Below are 22,500 nucleotides of genomic sequence, written 5' to 3'. Positions count from 1 at the left end.
GATATCAAATTTTTTTTCGTTTTTTTTCGTTGCTAATATGTATAGAAGGTAAGAATTGGAAAGTGTGTGTGTGTGTGTGTGCGGGCGCGCGCTCAGATTTAAAGGAAATTTAGTGCAAGCTTCTGCTTATGTATGACTCACAGTCTCTGTTCTGTGTCTTTTTAATGCTCTTCATCGTTCTCCCTCCCCCACACTCTCTCTTTCTCTCGGTCTCTCTCTCTCTCTTTCTTCTCCCTCTCCTCCACCCCCCCCCTTTTTCGGTCTGGTTTTCCTCCAAGACATTCCACGTCTCAAATCTCTCCATCCCTTTCTCTTCTCCTCCCGCTTTGCAAACACATGGCGAGCAGATGTGTCCTGTTGCTGCCTCGTCTCTCGTCTCGTCTCGTCCCCGCTGACACGGATACGCGCTCTCTCATCCTCTATTAATGTTTATGAGGTCGGGGGGTTTCAGCCGGTACCGCTATTAAATTTCACATCACAATAACCACTTAAGCGTCCGTCGTGGTTTTGTGTACCACGAGGCGTATCGCTTTGTGTGTAAAACAGATAAACCTGTTTAAAACAGTTCTCGTTCTGAAGCCCTTACATCACTTCGCACACCAAAGCGTGCTTGTGAAGGGCAGGAAGTACAGTTTGAATAAAGCTTGTAAGAAATCCAAATGTCTATGGAAATAAAACGGGAGCGCGGTTATACCGGACGCAAATGACGTCATCGAGACGAGATTGTATTTCGCGCTCAAAATTGTGAATTAGAAATAAAAATTTGCATAATGTGCTTCACATTTGACTTTCACAACCCAGTATGTTTTATGCTGAACTGAAAGGAATAGACTTCCATTAGTTGATCGCATGCTGGGGAAAAAACAGCAAGCATTTTTTTTTTCCTTCTGGTCTTCAGTTGTCTCATTTCGTTAACCCCAGATTCCTCTTCATAGGACCTCATATGGTTCTGTACTTCTGTAGCTCTTTCTCCTAAAAACATGGCGTTTTATTCTTGACGCTTTTCTGGTCGCCGTAGTTATAAATAGCGTTTTTATGTTTTTTTTCCACCATTCTGTTATATAAACTCTACAGCCGTTGTGTGTGTGTGTGGAAATCCCAGTAAGTGCTCAACCCAGCAGATCTGTACCACGATTGGCAGGGACACTGTTCCTATTAAAGTGGCCAGTGTGCATGTGTCATGTTTTTGCTGCGTTATTGCTTTAAGCGTCCGTATGTGCTTTGTCTCTCCCTCTCTGTCCCTCTCGCGCTCTCTGGACTGCACTGTGGGTGTCATGCGCAGTACTCTGCGTTCCCCCAGGGGACGCATGCAGAGAGACATCAGTTCCAGCCGAGAGAGAGAGAGAGAGAGCAGAAGAGAAAAATGTACGAGAACAGCTGTTTTATAATACAGGTTGGAGTGCTAGAAATCATGCGGTGGAGGAAAAAGTGACGCCATTTTTATTTCGATATATATTTATTTAATTTTTTGCCTCAAAGCTCCTCCTCGCTATTTTAATTGGCTTATGCAACTAAAAATGACAGTCTGCAATCTCCGCCATGCGTTTCCTCTCTCACCGGAGCGCCGAGGTGAACAGCTGCTCCAGAAAAACTGCAGCGTAAAGCTCTGTCTGCAATTTTTCACCTCTCAAAGCCACAAACCCACCTAAAACAAGTTCCAATCTCCGAATCATCTCCAGTCATCTGTCCATCTGAAACCGATTTAAGATTCGGCTTTATCTTGGTGAAAGTACAAAGGTGAGGTTGCTTGTGAATGAAACGCATTGGTTTCAGAGCGACGTAAAGGCCGATTATCTACAGCAAACATTAACCCGATCTTTTGCTCACTAATAGGTGACTGTTAAACACAATGTGGGGTATTGTTTCTCAAGAGAGACGCACAAAAATCGGGTTTTTTTATTCATTCAGAACACTGTACATGTCTCCATCTGCACATTATAGACACGTTCTAGTCAACAACTTCAATAAAACTAGAAGATAAAAACCCGCAGGGTTTATGGATTAGCTACGATACTGCATCAATTTTCATCTTTACAAAAGCCTCTTCTTCATCGTCACTGTTTTGAACAAATTTGGAAAAAGCACCTTCCAGATGTTTTTTGGGGCAGTGGTGGCTCAACTGGTTAAAGCTCTGGGTTGTTGATCAGAGGATCGGGGTTCAAGGCCCAGCACTGCCAAGCTGCCACTGCTGGGCCCTTGAGCAAGGCCCTCAACCCTCCCTGCTTCAGGGGCGCTGTATCATAGCTGCCCCTGCACTCTGACCCAAACCTCCTCAGTTGGGGTATGTGAAGAAAAGTACTCCACTGTGCTGTAATGTATATGTGGTGATAATAAAGGCTTCTATGCCCTGTTCTATTCTATTCTATTCAAGCCCCAGCACTGCTAAGCTGCCACTGTTGGGCCCTTGAGCAAGGCCCTTAACCATCACTGCTCTTGGGGTGCTGTATGATGTCTGACCCTGCGCTCTGACCCCAACCTCTAAAAGTTGGGATATGTGTGAAGAAAGATTCTCACTGTGCTGTAACGTATATGTGACAATAATTAAAGCTGCTTCTTCTAGATATGAATTTTTCCACTACATGGCGATCAAACGTCTAGCTTTTAACAGACCGAAGTCTAACATTTGTTTTTTCTGTTTGTGACACAACAGTCGTCTGGGGAAATGCTTAACAAACTCGTTTCCTTTTGGTGTTAGTTGTAGGTCTTACAGTGTGTAACAACATGAAGAACATGATCATGCTCACCAATAAAATATCCAGTAAGATATCTCGGATCTCCACAACATCTCCGAACAGTGTTTTGTCGCATAATTTGCTTAGAAATTATTTATTAAAAAAAAAAAACTATTGGTAAATTGTAACTAAAAAAAAATTGTAATTTTAAAAAAATTCATTTTGAATTTATTTTTTTTATATTTTTTAAAAGTGATAATTGAATAAAATATGAAAGTAAACGTTTGTAAAATATTTCTGCTATTTTTAAAAAAAAATCTTTATTTTTTTATTTCTTTAAATATATATAACATTTAATAGTATTTATAATATAATAATGTTTTTTAATAGAACACTACTGTTTTGCCTGTAATTTGTGAGAAACCTAATATTTTGTGATACATTTCATAATAAACTGTTCCTTGCTTTTTATCCCCATTTAATTAAATTTGCTACTCGAATAATTAGATTTTTTTTTAAAGCAAGCCAGTAGCCGTAAGCTTCTGTTAGCTTCTCCAACGAAGCAACTAACTGCTCAGACACAAGCTGCGTCTCACCTCATCGACGACTACTGAGGTCATGGGGGGGAATTTGTGGAAATGATTTTACTTTTATCGAGTTATAAACACTCACATGGCGTTTCGCGGAAACCTTCGATTAGCGATCATGACAGTTGAAGCCGACTGCTGAAGCTTTAAAGAGAGATGGAGAGCGTCAGTGTGCTTAACGTCCCTGGGAATAAAACCGCTAAACGTTCCAGTTCGACTTGTAGACCAGGTGAACAGAACAAAATAGCTCTATCGCACCCATCTTTATGATACTCGTATACCGTATATGTGTGTGCGTGTGCGTGTGTGCGTGCGGTAAAGTATTTGTGAGAACGAAACTCTCTTTTTATTTACAAACAGGAAGATTTAAGTGCACAATGAGAGAAATATAAAAAAAATAAAAATAATTTTTAACCATTAAGAAAATGTAAATAAATAAAATAGTAAAAATAAATAGTAAATGGATGAAATAAATAAGAGAGTAAAAATAGTAAACTAAATAAAATACTAGCTTGTTCCCGCGCATAATGATGCAACATGACGTCACTGTGGTACGATTAGAGAAGTCCGTCATTACGTCCTGACATCATTCATTTAGGCCAAATGCTTTGTATCTGAACCCTGCAGTGACTCTTCACCTCTCTCTTTCTCGCTATCTCTTTTTTTCTCTTTCTTGCCATCTCTCACTCACTTTGTTGCATCCTCTTGTTTTAATGTCTAAACAATAGCTCCACTGGAGTGAGGGAATGCAGCAAAGCTTCCACAGTTTAGTGACTAGAGCAGCAATAATCTGATTAGAGCCCATTATAGGACAATTAACCACATAAGGCCTGTACACACACATGCGCGCGCACACACGCACACAGAGCAGTGGGTGTGTGTAAGACTTTTTAAGCCCTGTACAGGGTCCAGTTTCTGAAGACATTTTGTTTTTAAGGTCATTTCGAAGCTGAGAGAGCTTCTTAAAGCTCCGGCTCCTTAATGACGTCTGTTCCGAGCTTGTGTGAAATGGGTTTTTTGGATGGAAGCCGCGCTCTCATGGCCGCGTGCCGGATCTCTTCAGGCTCAGAGCTCGGCCAGAAGGTGTCGGTTCATTTCCTATCACATGATAAATTCCAGTTTTACATCAATGAGCTCAATGTCTTTTCTGTAGTAAGTGACAGTAAGTGTGTTGAAGAGAAGATCGTTAGAGATCTTGGAGCTGTTGAATCACGTGGACGAGGCCGATTTTGCGTAGCTGTGGCAGCTCAGTGATTCAGCTGAAAGACTTCCTGATGATTAAGCTGATATGGGGGGAGCTTCCTGCCCTGACACCCACTGTGACACACAGAAGTGTGTGTGTCTGTGTGTGTGTGTGTGTGTCTGTGTGTGTGTGGGTCGGTCCGTGTGTGTGGGTCGGTCCGTGTGTGTGGGTCGGTCCGTGTGTGTGGGTCGGTCCGTGTGTGTGGGTCGGTCCGTGTGTGTGTGGGTCGGTCCGTGTGTGTGGGTCGGTCCGTGTGTGTGTGGGTCGGTCCGTGTGTGTGTGGGTCGGTCCGTGTGTGTGTGGGTCGGTCCGTGTGTGCGTGGGTCGGTCCGTGTGTGCGTGGGTCGGTCCGTGTGTGCGTGGCTGTGTGGGTCGGTCCGTGTGTGCGTGGCTGTGTGGGTCGGTCCGTGTGTGCGTGGCTGTGTGGGTCGGTCCGTGTGGCTGTGTGGGTCGGTCCGTGTGTGTGTGGGTGTGGGTCGGTCCGTGTGTGTGGGTGTGGGTCGGTCCGTGTGTGTGTGTGGGTGTGGGTCGGTCCGTGTGTGTGTGTGGGTGTGGGTCGGTCCGTGTGTGTGTGTGGGTGTGGGTCGGTCCGTGTGTGTGTGTGGGTGTGGGTCGGTCCGTGTGTGTGTGTGGGTGTGGGTCGGTCCGTGTGTGTGTGTGGGTGTGGGTCGGTCCGTGTGTGTGTGTGGGTGTGGGTCGGTCCGTGTGTGTGTGTGGGTGTGGGTCGGTCCGTGTGTGTGTGTGTGGGTGTGGGTCGGTCCGTGTGTGTGTGTGTGGGTGTGGGTCGGTCCGTGTGTGTGTGTGTGGGTGTGGGTCGGTCCGTGTGTGTGTGTGTGGGTGTGGGTCGGTCCGTGTGTGTGTGTGGGTGTGGGTCGGTCCGTGTGTGTGTGTGTGGGTGTGGGTCGGTCCGTGTGTGTGTGTGGGTGTGGGTCGGTCCGTGTGTGTGTGTGGGTGTGGGTCGGTCCGTGTGTGTGTGTGGGTGTGGGTCGGTCCGTGTGTGTGGGTGTGGGTCGGTCCGTGTGTGTGTGTGTGGGTGTGGGTCGGTCCGTGTGTGTGTGTGTGGGTGTGGGTCGGTCCGTGTGTGTGTGTGTGGGTGTGGGTCGGTCCGTGTGTGGGTGTGGGTCGGTCCGTGTGGGTGTGGGTCGGTCCGTGTGTGTGTGTGGGTGTGGGTCGGTCCGTGTGTGTGTGTGGGTGTGGGTCGGTCCGTGTGTGTGTGTGGGTGTGGGTCGGTCCGTGTGTGTGTGTGGGTGTGGGTCGGTCCGTGTGTGTGTGTGGGTGTGGGTCGGTCCGTGTGTGTGTGTGGGTGTGGGTCGGTCCGTGTGTGTGTGTGGGTGTGGGTCGGTCCGTGTGTGTGTGTGGGTGTGGGTCGGTCCGTGTGTGTGTGTGGGTGTGGGTCGGTCTGTGGGTGGGTGTGGGTCGGTCTGTGTGTGTGGGTGTGGGTCGGTCTGTGTGTGGGTGTGGGTCGGTCTGTGTGTGTGGGTGTGGGTCGGTCTGTGTGTGTGGGTGTGGGTCGGTCTGTGTGTGGGTGTGGGTCGGTCTGTGTGTGTGGGTGTGGGTCGGTCTGGGTGTGGGTGTGGGTGGGTCGGTCTGTGTGTGTGGGTGTGGGTCGGTCTGTGTGTGGGTCGGTCTGTGTGTGGGTGTGGGTCGGTCTGTGTGTGGGTGTGGGTCGGTCTGTCTGTATGTGGGTCGGTCTGTGTGTGTGGGTGTGGGTCGGTCGGTCTGTCTGTGTGTGTGTGGGTCGGTCTGTCTGTGTGTGTGTGGGTCGGTCTGTCTGTGTGTGTGGGTCGGTCTGTCTGTGTGTGTGGGTCGGTCTGTCTGTGTGTGTGGGTCGGTCTGTCTGTGTGTGTGGGTCGGTCTGTCTGTGTGTGTGGGTCGGTCTGTCTGTGTGTGTGGGTCGGTCTGTCTGTGTGTGTGGGTCGGTCTGTCTGTGTGTGTGGGTCTGTCTGTGTGTGTGTGGGTCGGTCTGTCTGTGTGTGGGTCGGTCTGTGTGTGTGTGTGTGTGTGTGTGTGTGTGTGTGGGTCGGTCTGTCTGTGTGTGTGTGTGTGTGTGTGGGTCGGTCTGTCTGTGTGTGTGTGTGTGTGTGGGTCGGTCTGTGTGTGTGTGTGTGTGGGTCGGTCTGTGTGTGTGTGTGTGGGTCGGTCTGTGTGTGTGTGTGTGGGGGTCGGTCTGTGTGTGTGTGTGTGTGGGTCGGTCTGTGTGTGTGTGTGTGTGGGTCGGTCTGTGTGTGTGTGTGTGTGTGGGTCGGTCTGTGTGTGTGTGTGTGGGTCGGTCTGTGTGTGTGTGTGTGTGTGGGTCGGTCTGTGTGTGTATGTGTGTGGGTCGGTCTGTGTGTGTATGTGTGTGGGTCGGTCTGTGTGTGTATGTGTGTGGGTCGGTCTGTGTGTGTATGTGTGTGGGTCGGTCTGTGTGTGTATGTGTGTGGGTCGGTCTGTGTGTGTATGTGTGTGGGTCGGTCTGTGTGTGTATGTGTGTGGGTCGGTCTGTGTGTGTGTGTGTGTGGGTCGGTCTGTGTGTGTGTGTGTGTGTGGGTCGGTCTGTGTGTGTGTGGGTCGGTCTGTGTGTGTGTGTGTGTGTGGGTCGGTCTGTGTGTGTGTGTGTGTGGGTCGGTCTGTGTGTGTGTGTGTGTGGGTCGGTCTGTGTGTGTGTGTGTGTGGGTCGGTCTGTGTGTGTGTGTGTGTGGGTCGGTCTGTGTGTGTGTGTGTGTGGGTCGGTCTGTGTGTGTGTGTGTGTGGGTCGGTCTGTGTGTGTGTGTGTGTGGGTCGGTCTGTGTGTGTGTGTGTGTGGGTCGGTCTGTGTGTGTGCGGGTGTGGGTCGGTCTGTGTGTGTGCGGGTGTGGGTCGGTCTGTGTGTGTGCGGGTGTGGGTCGGTCTGTGTGTGTGCGGGTGTGGGTCGGTCTGTGTGTGTGCGGGTGTGGGTCGGTCTGTGTGTGTGCGGGTGTGGGTCGGTCTGTGTGTGTGCGGGTGTGGGTCGGTCTGTGTGTGTGCGGGTGTGGGTCGGTCTGTGTGTGTGCGTGAGAGTGGGTCGGTCTGTGTGTGTGCGTGGGTGTGGGTCGGTCTGTGTGTGTGCGTGGGTGTGGGTCGGTCTGTGTGTGTGCGTGGGTGTGGGTCGGTCTGTGTGTGTGCGTGGGTGTGGGGGTCGGTCTGTGTGTGTGCGGGTCTGTGGGGGTCGGTCTGTGTGTGCGGGTCTGTGGGGGTCGGTCTGTGTGTGTGGGTCTGTGTGTGTGGGTCTGTGGGGGTCGGTCGGTCTGTGTGGGTCGGTGGGTCGTTCGGTCTGTGGGTCGGTGGGTCTGTCTGTCTGTCGGTCTGTCTGTCTGTCGGTGTGTCTGTCGGTCTGTGTGTCTGTGTGTGGTGGTGGGTTTTGGAACAGAAGGAGGTCAGGATGACTGAGCAGGAGGAGTGTTTGATTCAGTCCTGTGTAAGAGAGGAGAAGCAGTAGGGGAGGAATTAGTGTTTAAAATGTTTATTATGGAAAGACAGGTCTCTCTCTCTCTCTCTCTCTCTCTATCTCTCTCTCTCTCTCTCTCTCTCTCTGTGCCCCGCCACCCCCCCACCCCCGTCTCCCTCTCTCTGAGCATGTGCGTGTGCAAGATGACTCGTGCTTTTCCTCTGAAATAACTCATTACTTTCTCAGGCTGTGAGCGCTCGATATTGTATTGGAACAATGGACATAATTTTTTTGGAAAGGAACTAATGAGTTGGTGTACAGAAAGCCGTAATTACACAACCAAATGCACTCACTAATTTCGCTTATCTCATAAATGCATGAAATCGAGTTGGCGGCGTCGGTGGCGTCGTTACAGACGCAGTACTTGTCTACATGTCCAAAACGGGTGAGATTTAAAGATTTAGGAAAACACGTAACTGACTCATAAGCTCTTCTATTGTGTGTATCGTCAATGCGTCGCTTTCAGTACACAACTGTCCAAATTCACAAGATTTCTTTTCGTTTGAGAGGGCAGAGAATTCGCTCAGCTCCGATTAGAGCAAAAGTGTTATTAATGCAGCTTTACTTAAACTTTATAAACTATTATACCCATTTAATGTTTATCTTTTTTTTTTTTTCTTCTCTCTCTTAGAACAATGATCCACTCACCATGGGCTTCCACGGATACCCCTCAGCCAGTCAGGTAAGACATGACGTCCTTAAGCTAAACACAAGTTTGAGGGGGCGGAGCTTATCCGGGCCCATTGTACAGATTTCAAAAATATGTTTTAGACCAAATCATATGTCTGTTTGTGTGTAACTGCGCCACCTGTTAGTCAGAAGTGCTAAAAGCCGCATGTTCCTTTAGAGGAACTGTGTGTGTGTGTGTGTGTGTGTGTGGACAGAAGACGATCCAGCTGTTTGTGTTAGACAATCCCGACTCCTACAGTCTCACAACTGTTAATCATGCTGTTTAACAATATCTAACAGCCACAATTTTTATTTAACTCATTCTTAAGATGAAATAAACGCAGCAAACCGCCGCTAACTTTTCCAGCAAGTCTGCACCGACGCAAGCCTTTTCTTTTCTCCCCCACCCCACTCGTTCAAATCGCCGACTCCGTTAAATCATCGCTTGTCTGAAAGCCCCGCAGCGTATTTAGAGGCAGAGCCATTCCAGTACAGAAGTGTTGTGATTGACGAAATTACACACCTTTCAGTTTCTAACAGGATGAACTAGCAGCTGGAAGGTTATTGGTTGACGGCAGCGCCACGTTCTCCGAAGCGCTTGTTCTAACTTGCAATAGCGTGCAAAATGTTTGCTTCATTAGAGCAGAGCTCGTGTGTGTGGTGTTATACTTCTATCTGAAAGTGCTTGAAACTATGTGATTATTAAATGAATGCAAATAATGGGTGTGTGTGTGTGGGTGGGTGTGTGTGTGCGCGCAGTGTAAATATAAATGATAACTTCATTCCTTTGCGCTTAAAACTGTGATTCGTAAATCAATGCAAAAATGGGCCTTCAGTTTCATTTCATTATAACTCTGTGTGTGTGTGTGTGTATACAGTGCTTCTAAAGCCATATGAGGTGAAAATCAGTAGATAATCGAAATCCATATCTGGATTAGTTTGTGTCTGTCTGTCTGTAGCCAAATAGGACATACAGCATTATGCATAAGAACAGGGAAAAACATGGTCCTCTGACGTTCTTGCCTTCAGTGCATGACTTTGAGTTCTGAGAGACTTTTCTGCTCAACACGGTTGTAAGGAGTGATTACTTGAGTTAGTGTAAACTTGTCACCTCCTTCTGACACTCAGATCTCTGAACTGAGGCTCATTTTGTTTTTGCTCACCCCATTCTTTGTAAACTCTAGAGAGAAGTTTGTATGTTGCCATATAAGTGCCACAACAACCATTTATTACGCCACTGGCGGTGACCTGCATCATAATTGTGCTGCTGTCACGTGATTGGATGATCAGATCCTGGCATGAATCTGATAATCTAGTTTTTCACGTTAGAATTTTTTATTTATTTTATTTTTTTAACGTACATTTTCTATTCTTCCAACAACATTTTTATGCAAATAGAAACGATGAACTTTTTTTGCACAGATTGGTTATGAAGGGGGAAAAAGCAGGAGAAAATTAAAATATTTATGTACATAAATATTTTTAAAAATAATTGTAAAAAAAAAAAAAAAAAAAAAAGGCCTTAAAAATAAATTGTTTCAAAAATACAAACTATTATAATTGTCATGTAAAAAACTGGAATATTTCAAAATTATAGACTTTATTTTTAAACAATTATATTTATTTATTTATATATTCATTTCTAATTTTAGGTTAGGTTTTATTTATTTATTTATTTATTTATATTAACCCTTCCCCTTCTAATCCATATCTCGTTACACATATGTGTATGTTTATGTTTTGGCCTCGTAACAGATGCCACTCTTAGCATTTAGGCTGTTTTTTTGTAGTATTTGAGTGAATTATCAGATTGTTTAGTTGCTGTAGTTAATCCTCATATCATCCCGGGTTTATCCTCCTGTCTCTCTCTGTAATCCCTCCATCCCTGTCTTTATCCGTTTATCACCGTCTGTTAAACTCGGAGGCCGGGTCTAAGCTCCCGGTTCATCTGACTCCTCTCGGATATTAGAAAAACAAGAGAAATACAGAACGGACCGAAAGCACCAGTCTGACTGGTAGAGCTGCGATATTTCGGTCTGTAGAATCTTAAATTCATGGGAGATCCATGGCTTTGTGCTGTTCCATTAAGGGGAAAAAAGCACAGCACTGACTGCCGTCCCACAATTTCGTCTACCCGGCTGTCCATTAGCCAGCGAGAGAAGACCGTGGATGTTGTCATCAAAGACACGGCAGGATTATTGTACTACGCCATCGAAGGGCTCAGAGGCTCATATTTTTTTTTCCCCCTCTATCTCCCAGAGGTGCAAACAGCCCTAATTTACTCACCTACATGAAGAGAAGGAGAAGTAGGAGGGAGAAGAGAGTTGGAAAAAAAAAAAAAAAAAAAAAAAAAGTTTGCAGGTGTGACACAGGGCAGAGGGAGGAGGTGGATGAGAGAGAAAGGGAGGGAGGGAGCAAGCAAGTGAACAAGCAAATGGTATCTGGGCAAGGGGAGGAGAGAAAGGGAAAAAAACAAGCAGGAAGAGAGAGGGAGAGAGAGATGAGCAGGCAAGGACGCCACACCGCAAACGACAGTGCGCAAGAGAGCGTGACGGAGAGCGATCTGGAGCTGCAGAGGAGTGCGATGTGGGGAGGGGGCGCTAGGCGGAAACTCTGAGAGGAGGGGACCGACCGAGCGAGGGAGATTTTGAATGTGCGGGACACAGAGACTGCAGGGCAGCGAGAGAACAGATAAGAAGCGACAGGGTCCTGGTCCGAATACAATGATGGGACTGTATTACCATTCCGTGTTGCCGGTAAGTAGACCCTGCGCTAGTTTTTCAGTAAATACGACAGCGCTCTTGTTTTGTTGCATGTCACATCGCTCGGAAATGCGTTCAGAATGTTTGTTGAAAAACCCGAAACGTTTACACGTACACTTTGGAGCTCGCAACATAACATCATGTTAAAGGTGAAAATACGGCAGACTGCGTGCCAGCATGTGCAGGTTTGAGTGTGCGCGTTAGGGCCACGTTGACAGACAGGCCTAGACTCTTAACGAATGGCTGATGGCGAAGGAGGAGGGAGGAAAGTGTGGAGAGGGGGGTAGAGAAAGAAAACTGCTTTGTTGTCCTCCCTTCCAGCTGTCCCCCATAACTCACCCCTGGCTTTTGAGCGAAGGGGGCAGGTGCCTGGAAACAGTTGTTCTATCAACACTATGCCTCCTATCTATCTGTCAGTCTCTCTCACACACACACACCAGTATAGCTGTGATCTTCCATCTAGCTGGATTGCACTTTACCCTGTTTACAGTGTGGCTGCACATCGCACACTGTATCTCTGTCTCATACCTCACAATCCTGTTCCCTTTACAGTTTTGACCTCTTTTTTTTCCCCCCCTCCCTCGTTCTTTTCCCCTCAGGCTCAAGCAGCTGTTATCTCTCTGTTTTCCTTTAAAAGCTCCAGACGAGGGGGGAAGTGGCGGGGGCAGTACGGCCACAACGCCTCGGGATTGATTTTTAAAACTGACCACCCCTTCACCGTACAAAAAAGGCAAACCTATAGGCCGACCGAATGCAGGCTAAAAATAGATTCCTGGATCAGAAGAGAGAACAGTTCGATCCCATCTGGTAGGAAAGATGGATAAGGAGGGATAAGACTTTTCCTTATCGAGTTATAGCGGCGTAATGCAGCACAGAGACTCTGCGAAGGAAGCTTCAGAGCGCCGGTGGCACAAAAGGAAAGATTATACGGCTTCTCATGCGCCAGGGCAAGAAAGTGTTTTGAGAGAAGTGGAGGGTTGTTGAAATATTTGCAGAGCCCCACCCGAGCGTGTGCCCCGAGGGGAGGGAGAGACTCCTACCTGCCGTGTATGGCTTCTGCACACACACACACACACACACACACAAATACTTATAGATGTATATACACACACACACACATGTATTCTTACTCCTTGGAAAGCGAGAATCACACAAGGCTTAAAAGGACATGTCTGTCTTATGTAAAAGCTCAACAGGGATCTGCACTTTAAATGTGTACGTGACATCTAACCGTATACCAACATATCTGTACGTTATCCACGAGCACAGGTCATTCATGGGTCGACTGACCGATTCGGAACCGGGTTACGTTTCAGGGTTACGTTATGCAAATAATAACGTAACGAGATTAAAGTCTGATCGCTCCCAAGTTGTTCAGGAAACAGTCTGCACACGACTTAACCACGCGTTGGACACGTCTAAACGTTTTATCAAGCTAAATTTGACAACCAAAACACCTAAGGAGCGAGGCGTGTGCTCCTCCATGCATAGTGAGATTTGTGCTTTCAACAAGCGAAAGCTCCAACGTGCTGCTTTTTCAAGCAAGCAAACCAACAACGCTAAGAAGAGTTTGTTAGCGCGGTTTAATGTAGCTAACAAGCAGGAGGACACCGGGCTGGTTAAATGCGCTAGTACAATATGTACGTATACGTGACTAATTTCTAAATTTTAATCTTCCGTTCCTCAGCGCAGGCGAGTCGGACTTCGCGGCAAACGCTTGCTAATATGCTAAGAACAGCAGGACAGGTAACCTGATTACAGCACAGTATGAGTTTTAGCCCAAACGGTATTGCAGACTAGATAACGGTATTATTTACTTCTAACACTAGCATGATGAATCGGTCAGATTTCAATTTTTCGACAAACTGCATGCTAAATCGGAGCCTCTAAATATGGAGCCGTTCGGTAGGTTTTTTGTGTTTGATTCTTCGATCCCAACTTAATGAAATTTTAAAGGGACTGATGAATTTAGTTGACAGTGAATTAGAGCCTATGGGAAAGGCGTTCTTAAAGAAATACAATTAGGAGATTTGTGTATATAATGGTATGTTGTATAGTAATAATATTCATACAGAGTTCAGTAGCGATCTGTAGTCACATCCCGGCGTATCCCTGCGTCTAAGCGGCGGTGTCAGGCGTCGAGGTTTTTGCTGGTACTTCTGTATCCACACAGCTGATGGTAAAGGCTGGTGACGGTACACGGAGATATAGCAGCGTGATTCATCCAGGTTGTTCTCAAGGTGTTACACAACAACAGGAAATGACTTCTCTGCCATGATGAGATAATGTGCTTAGAGCAGGATTAAGGTGTAGGATTTTTGTTAAAAGCTGACTGTTCTATTAACAGTTACCTGATCTGTAAATGGCGGGCTTTCAGGGCACTAAAGACATTTTGCACTAGTCTCAGTTCAAGTTTTAGTAAATCCAGTCATTTGGAATGAATTCCGTCGCTAATCTTTTGGGTTTATATCCTTTATAGAAGCGTGTCATTCTCACATCTGTTACTTTTGTTCCCATTTGAATTCAGACAGGTGGTTGTTCCTGATTGTTAGTTTTATGTTTAGATTTAAAAGTAGAGGGAGGCTCACTTAAAAAAAGAAAAATGTCTTCTCTTATGGCAGACGTCATCGCAGGAAGCGGCTCACAACTAGATCAACAAACAACTAGATCCAAAACTAGATCAACTCGTTTCTCGGTCATCTGCAGGGTGTAGAAGGACAAAGTGTGTGTCAGGACTTAAGCAAACATGCAACACGCTGCATACAGAGAGTGTGTGTCTGTGTTTATGTGCTTGCACTTCTACTTTTAAAGCCAGTGGCCAACGATCCAAGAAATCTCTGCAGCAATTTACTGCTTCGTAGCAGAAGCATGTCGGCTGACAACGTGAGTGGTCAGAATCTGCAGAAAGAATCAGACCCTATAAGGACAGGTGCTGACTAGCTGCTAGCCAATCTCCCGGCTTAGCGGTTTGACGGACAGTCAGGACAGCAGGACGCACACCAGAGGTCCCATCTGGGCTTTTTCAGAGCGTGAAAGAAGGAGCCGAGGACGAAGAAGAAGAAGAGCGGCACGTTTCAGGGCGATTAACGCCGCATACGTGGGACACGGCGAGGTGTTTCCGCACCTTAGAGCTGTTCTGTTACATCTCCATCTTAACGTTTCACACTCTGCTCTGTTGGATGCTTTCAGTGTGTCTGTATAGAAAACTATATTAGTGATGTCATAAATTTATTTTGAAATTGTTTAAAAAAAACAAAAAAACGAGTGTGACTCGTGAGCAGCGATCTGCGGGGTCCAAGCACTCTTCACAGCTAGCTCATCCAGAGGCCAGTTCTTTCCAAGAACGTTCAAGGGACCATAAATAAACGTGCTCTTCAAGTTTTTTGTGTTGAAATCTCAATGCTGATTACGTGAAATGCTCGCTGAAAGCTGCCCGTGTCCAGTATTCGGTTACAGACCAGCAGTACCAGATTTCAGCTTTTTTATGATGCAGATTTTGAAATCCTTGTTTCTGATTGGTCAGAAGGTGGTGATTAACAGCGCGGCTTCAAAATGTAGTGCAGCTCTAAGATGAATCGGGGAATGTATGTTCACCTATGGTCTCTTTTTGTCGTTTGAGTGCTTTTGAGTTTGTTTTATTCACCGTGTTGGCTCACAATCATCTCACAATGACGTCTAGGTTCTAGTATCTACAAATTGCAAATAATACACACTTGCATATAGGAAATTTAGTATTTAGTCTTCCAATACGTTAGTTTTCCAATACATTGTCGTTTCTATGGTAACACAAGAGATGCCACGATGTAGTTGCATTAACTTTAATATGAAGTGATGTCTATAAAGCGGCTGTTTGCAGCTGCTGTAGCCTAAGTGTTAACAGGAGCTAACGGATGCGGACGATCCACAAATCTAAACGAAGCCAAACATTTGTTGTTTGTTGTCCTTTCATGATTCAGGATGTGATTTTATCGTAAGACAAAATGTTGTTTTCCTGAGTTAGCAGACAACAAAACTACTGCCGACGTTTTTCAGTAATTTTCCAGATGACCGGAATCCACGGTGCCGAAGAAATGTCAAAACACGCTGATAATTGGCAACAACCAAATAGCATTAATGTGCGTAAATGGATCGAAAACCATCCTGAAGCGGTAGCTTATGTGAAACTGCTTTTTCTCTTCTGGCTGGTTTGTTTGCTAATGGTAGCGGTGCTCGAGCAATGTAAAATTCTACCCAAATGTCAAAGTGAAAAATGCTCCATCCTCAAATCAAACGTAATTTAATGCTGAGAGCCAGGGTTTGTTTTGCTGTATCAAACCTCTCCGTTTGTGATTATTATGAGCTCCAAATTGGCCTTGTGAGTGTTTAGCACTATTTATTTATTTATTTATTTATTTATTTATAAGGAAGGCAATCAGTGCAGCTGTCACATTAGCAAAGAGCTCCATCACTCAGTGTGTCCCACAACGCTGTACAGTTTTTATATGACGGCGCTATGACAATCGCTCGCTAACTGACCTGTAAATAACCAGCGCTTTTTCCTTTTCTCTCGCTCCACTGCACATTTGCACTTGCACAGCCAAAGAGCAGGTCATGATCACTGCACACACACACACACACACACACGTGTTAACTGCGTTATGAAGCTGCTTTCTCACTGCACCCTCCCCAAGCATCTCGCAATAAACACAATCGAGTTTCGCACACAAATCGCATTTGCCCAGTTCATTTTCCCGCCTGCTGCCGTCCCTTCCCTATCTGTATCCATCTGACGGCGCCCTTCACCCCGGTCGATCTCCAACACCACGTCGCTCGTTAATATCGTCACACCTCACCCGGAGATCAGGCCACTTCCTGTGTCTGAAGAAACGAAAGTCGGGATTTGGACGCTGATGCTGTAGAAGCGAGCGAGTCTCTGTATGTGTATGATGATTGATGTGTGCAATATATCACACAGCATCACGATATCATTCTCCCGGACACAATAAATCAAAAATCATCTCAGTCGAGGCGGCGTGGTGGGGGGTGTTCATATCGGATATTGCATATTGGTTTTGCACCGCTGTTGCGACGACGCAACTGTTAGCTGGCATTCATTCGTTTATTCATAATTTATTTATTTACATAGTAATTGTTAGATACGTTATATGGGATTGTTTTATTTTAAAAGTGTTGTCTAATTTTATTTCTTAATTTTTCATTTGACTTCTAATTTAACAAATAATTATAAAATTTTTGTTATTATTTAAAAAAAATCTTTTTTATTATTTATTTATTTCTCTGTTAGAGCAATAAATGGTTCGTTTGTACATCTAAAATAATTTCTAATATTATGTCAGCATTATTATCAAATTAGATTAAAGATTTAAAAAATCTGACTTGCAGAAATTTGTTTTATTATTATTATATTAGCTGCTGTTGTTTTGTGATTGAATAAAAAGATCTTTTTATGTAGATTACTTTTAGATTATTAGGATCATGTAACTTGTGTGTGTTTTAAGAGAGTGTAACACACACACACACACACACACAGAGGAAGGAGAGTTGTGTGTTTGCTGCAGTGTGACAGCAGGTGATAAATCACCCGTTCATACCAGCGCAGGCAGAGCAGATAGCAGTGCTATTATTACCAGGCTCTGTCTTTTCTCCCCCCCCACTTCTCTAGACCTCCCTCATTCATTCTCTCTCTCTCTCTCTCTCTCTCTCTCTCTCTCTCTCTCTCTCTCTCTCTCTCCATCTTTCCTCTTCTCTGTCCACACAGCACTGCCATGTAGGGAAGCGCTGCCTGTTTCACCATCTTGAAAGAATGTGCACTTGACAGCACAGATTTTCCTCCCTCCCCCCCTCCAGTTTTCTCTCTCTATCTATCCGTCTATTCCTCTTCTCCTCTTAATCTTCACTCCGCATCCTCTCTTCCTTTTCCTCTTCACGTTTCTCTCGTTTCTTTCTTTTTTCTTCAACGTGAGCAAATCACAAATCCTGTCTTCTCTCTATGCGCTGTGCATCTCCTCTTTCTCTACTTTCTCGTTATACTGTCACTTCTCTTCAAATTCTTTTTCTCTCTCTCTCTCTCTCTCTCTGTCTCTCTCTCTGTCTCTCTCTCTCTCTCTCTCTCTCTCTCTCTCCCCTTTGCAGTACATGTTTATTCAGATCACCATAGTACTGATTTGTTTTCATTAGAGCACTTAGGCGTGTACTGAGCATGTGCGGAAAAACGGGCAGCATTACAGTTGGGAAAAGTGACACTCGGGATGCATAAATAATTTCTCGTATGCCTACTAGTGAGATTCTTGATTCTGATTGGCCAGAAAGTGGTGTACATTTCTATAAGAGCAGAAAATAATCAGTGTTCTAGGTTTCACGAGCTAGTATGCCAGCATTCGTTTGTATATAGCTCATGTAAAAGGGAAGCAGCGCTGCTTTGTTTACTCGACACCGTGAGCAGCCACGTCGATTTGAATCCGCTTGCCGGACTCGGCATATTTATATGACTTGTCTACGATCCTGTTTAATCGAATGCAGGCCAAACAATAAAAATGCAGCTTAACTTTGAAAGATAGAAAAAGAAAGGTTAGTGATGGGGTAAGATTGTGTTTAATTATTGGATCCTAATTGCTGTGGCGCAAGATCGTTAAAACATCGTGTTAAGCTACGTTTTGATACCTGGTTGTTGATTTATTTTCCTGGAACTGGCAGTGTTAGGGTTAGGGTTAGGGCACTATTGGCTTATCTGACTGATTTCTTAAACTCTCAAGCTTGTAAAAAGAAATTTTTAGTAATTGTAGAATTTGCAAATGATCTAACGAGCAAGTCCCTGTTTTTTTTTTTCGTGCTGCGTTCCAGTACCCAATGTCTCTGCACGCGTCTGTTACATTACAAATAAAGTCACTCTGTGCTCGGTGGCACACTCGTCTAGTAGCAGGTGTTGTATGTCAGGGTGTGTGTGTGTGTGTGTGTGTGTGAGGAGCCAGGTGCTGTGTGTTCGGCCCGTGTGCACGCGTTGCACTGCTGGCTTTTCCCCTCTCAGCGTCATGTGGAAGAGTATGTGTTGAGGCCATTTGCTCTTAATTATGCATGAGCTTCTCATGAATATTTAAAAGGTGCCTGAAAATCCTCGTCACTACAGAGGTCTGGGGCAAGATGGTGGAGAGCTGATGATGGGAGAGAGAGAGGCAGAAAACTAGGGATATTCCTGCCATGACCGAGAATTCTAAACACATTGAGTAGCTGATTTGATTAAAATTTAGTTTAGACCTAGCACTCGTTCTCGACTCCGTGCCTGAAAGCAGCCTCCGTCCTTTCTTCTACTGATCGCGTTTCATCTCGCTCACCAATTTGGTTTAAGAGAACGTCAAGCCGAGCCGAGCTCGCCGCTCTAAACCGAGGAAAATAACTTCTAGCGCGGTTTAGAGGATGTGATGTAATTTGGCTTGACGCTTATTTATAGGGAAAAGCTTTCGCTTCAGAACGAAATATATTTTCCCTCAGGTGAGACAGCTGTGCTCATTAACGAATGTTCATTTCACCAGTTTCAAGGCTTCATCGTGTTTTGTTTCTAAGAAAAGAATCAGATGAGATTTTAATATTGGGGGAAAGAAGTTTGTTGGATTTACTTCATTTATATGCGTATGCCAGTTCAACGCGATTGAGCTAAACAACGTTAACACGATTAGTTTTTGTACATCTGGCAATATTTGAGCGTGGATCTTTCAAAACCTGGAACAAAACCAAACACGGAGCTCGCACTTGAGCTGAGACCCAAGAACCAATGAGATTTCACAACGTAACTAGCTTACATAATGTTTCTTAATGCTAGTTGTTCAACTTGTTTTGGTTTAGTATAAGCATTAAAATCTTATCTCCTTGAGAAACGTAATTTTATTTATTTATTTATTTATTATCTGACCTGATACAATGTGAGGTAAACTTAGCGCGTGTCATAATGCTAACGAACAACCGACACACATTACTCGCAGTCTAGATGAACTCCTACAGCGTCTTCAGACGATACATGAATTTTCCGGGTAAAATAAGTTCTTACCCAGTTTGTTGTTTTTGATGATCAGAAAAACACTCGCTGGAAACACAAGGGTGTAAAGGACCGCAGCCACCCGCGATCCAAGCTAGCTGACGTAGCTCGCGTATACGCTCCTTTTAAAAACAGCTAGTTAACATAATAAAAGGGTTTAGTAAGTTATCACATGACAAAAACGCTAAAGAAAATTTAAGGACAAAGATTTTGACCTTAATATTCAATATACCTGCATGTCATAGTTTTCATGCCGCTGCCAGCAAGCAGTCCCCGACTTCACAGCTAAATATTATGATTACAGCCTCCTCGCCTCTTCTTAATCCTGAAATGTGGGAGTTTCTGGACCGTTATTTAACCGATTGTTGAACCTTTTTTTTTTCTTTTTCTTTTTAAATGATAAATTACAAACAGGGAAAAATGATCATTACGGACGATATCATACGATCCAAGGGGTTCATACGTGTTTACGCCTTAATTTGATTCGTGATCCTTCTGTATTCACAGATTTAATTTGTTATTTAAAAGGAAGCGTGGTTAAAGCGACGGGCGTGAGATGAGAGCGCTAAACGAACAGAGATGGAGTGAGGCGTAAGGGTGAGACGGGGAGAAACGCAATAGGCTCAGCTTTCAGGCGCACTTCCTCCATCAGAAGCTTTTGTACGATCATTAAGCGATCGCCTGAGTGCATTCTGTCTCTCTCGCACACATCACTTTCCATGCGTTTGACGTCTCGTGTCTCTCGCACTCTTCTACCAGTTCATTTAAGCTGGCTCGGTTGTCTCTTCTATTTCCTTCCTCCCTACATCACTCACTCACTCTCCCTCCCTCCCTCCCTCCCTCCTCCATCTTGACACTACTCTGTGGAGTGGAGTCCAGACAGCCAGTCTATTAACCCCACGCAATCTCTCTTGTTTTTCTTCCCTTCTCTTTGTCTCTCTCTCTCTCTCTGTCTCTCTCTCTATATCTATCAGGGTTCTCAGGATGCTATGGGGGCTCAGGAAGGCCTCGTCCCCCCACCGTACTCATCCTTCCCTCCACCTCCCCCTCCACCGCCCCAGAACGGCTTGCCGCTGGACTTTGGAGGCAGCGGTATTTACCCCGCAGGGGGCCAGGGGCAAGTGGAGGCGCCAACAGGGATCACTAACCCCCCCTCGGCCACTAGCACACTCAACACACAAGTGAGTGTTCTCACACGAGCTTTGGAGCATATGGTAAAGTAGGGGGCTGTTTGGTTAGCTTCACAAGGGGCAAGAGGGGGGGGACTTGATTGGCCTTTTCACACCTGTTTGAGAACATCAGGCTTGCTAGACGGTGACGTTTTCACACAGCGCCCGATAAGCTTGGAATTGAATGCAGCAGACTCGCCTTCCTTAATCTCATAAAAGAAAAAGATCGATCCAGCGATGCTCTATTGACATCTCTAATGCACACGTGCTTGCTTTATTGCCCTCATAAGGGCGGTAGCATTGTTTCAGGAACAGACGGATGCTTATTTTATTGATCCAGTAAGAGGAAATGCATTGCATTATCGGCGCAGACACCCAGTATGGCGCACAAACACAGGACTATTTACTACAGGGAGAAAAGAAAACTGGTTTGTGTAAGAGTTACAGATCCTGAACATCGTCGCGTAAATATAAAGCTTTACAGTTTATACCACAACGGTCTCTATTCTGATTGCTCGATTAATAATAATAACAATAGTGTCTACAATAACAACAACACCGTACCAATAGTGTTGAGTGTCCAAAAGGTTTATTGCTGTAATGACATCGTTTCTATGGTAACAACAAATTCATCAGCTTCATAATACTTCACGTAAACTCACTGTGTAATTGGTGTAAATGTTGATATGGTGACATTTTCTTTAACGTTTATGGAAGGAGTCTCCAGTGTCTGCGCTTCTGTTTTCTTCTTTCTTGCGACAAAGAACCTTGAGCTTGTAAAGAACCATCGTGCTTCGTTCAGCTCGAACATAAGCGACCAAAGGGACCTGCTGTTACTTAGCAAACCTTTTGATAACATTTAACGTAACTAGAAACGGATAAAAAGTACGACAGGCTTTTTTCCCCCCATTTTATACTTGAGCATCCAGTGTCATGATCCAGTGTCCAAACAGTTCTGTGACCTTCACGTGAACTCCCATGTGGGAACGTCCCAGCTTTTCAGTTCAGCCTACCAAGACGCAATTAAGGAACAATTCTTCTTGATTTTTAATTCATCCAACCTACATTATTATTTTTATTTTATTTTTTTTTTCTCCCCTTCAAGCTTAACTGAATTCTGCTTTTTAAAACACTGTGCTATTGTTTCCATCCACTGCAGTGTGTTGATGTTTTTCAGCAGTGGACATTTTGTAATTGAAGGAAATTTATTTTGTGCGTTAATGACGAATATTAAGAGAGAATTATTGTGGGTAAGAACTGATTTTTTTTAAACACTAATGTTCACTGGCTGAATGAATAGAATTATGGGATTGTGACGCTGCATTCAAGTTTCTTACTAATGCTTTTATCAAACAGGACAGACCTTATTTTACATGAACAGGAATGTTAAAGATGTCCATTTTGACTTGTTAGGATAAAATGATTATTATAACCTCTCTCTCTCTCTCTCTCTCTCTCTCTCTCACCCCCCCCTCTTTGTCTGTCGCTCTCTCTCTTCCCCGTCTTTCTCTCTCTTTCTTTGTCTCTCTTGCACTGTATCTTTCTTTGTTTTTCTCGCTCTCTCTCTCAGTTATCAGACGGTTCCCCCCAGGCAGAGGGCCAGTGTGTATCCGGCGGCGGTTCAGGAGTATCGGGGGCTGAAGACTCAGCAGACGGGAAAGTCACCCCAAAACGCCTCCATGTCTCCAACATCCCCTTCCGCTTCCGAGACCCCGACCTGCGCCAGATGTTCGGGGTACGATCATCACACACAACGTCCACGTGTCTAACGTCAAAGCCTTCTCTGTATTTTCACCAAAACAATTTGGTACTGAACCGAGCGCGGGTGACGGCAGCTTGGTAGCAATATCGCCATGACAACAGTTTGAACCACTGTTCAGAGAGGCAAGAACAGTGCAGGTGTAAGCATAACTGTGGAGATAAGAGC

At 45.2% G+C, this 22,500-nt stretch overlaps 1 protein-coding gene across 8 annotated transcripts in view; it reads left to right on the top strand.

Moving 5' to 3' along the window:
• Window positions 1-22,500, top strand: part of rbfox2 (RNA binding fox-1 homolog 2) — a 54,737-nt gene that overhangs the window by 9,388 nt on the left and 22,849 nt on the right. For 7 of the 8 annotated variants that reach the window (XR_009648384.1, XR_009648385.1, XM_060868766.1 and 4 more), the window contains exons 2-4: window positions 8,579-8,629; window positions 20,379-20,585; window positions 22,144-22,308. Coding sequence is in view for 6 of the 8 variants with exons in the window: in XM_060868766.1 (XP_060724749.1) it covers window positions 8,579-8,629; window positions 20,379-20,585; window positions 22,144-22,308 (423 nt within the window). In the remaining 2 variants the exon portion in view is untranslated. Of the gene's footprint in view, window positions 1-8,578; window positions 8,630-11,012; window positions 11,373-20,378; window positions 20,586-22,143; window positions 22,309-22,500 lie in introns of those variants that run through there. The other variant, XM_060868767.1, reaches the window with a different exon arrangement.

The sequence above is a fragment of the Tachysurus vachellii genome, chromosome 4 (genome assembly GCF_030014155.1).
Source record: "Tachysurus vachellii isolate PV-2020 chromosome 4, HZAU_Pvac_v1, whole genome shotgun sequence".
NCBI lineage: Eukaryota > Metazoa > Chordata > Actinopteri > Siluriformes > Bagridae > Tachysurus > Tachysurus vachellii.
This window is presented reverse-complemented; position numbering and strand designations above follow the sequence as displayed.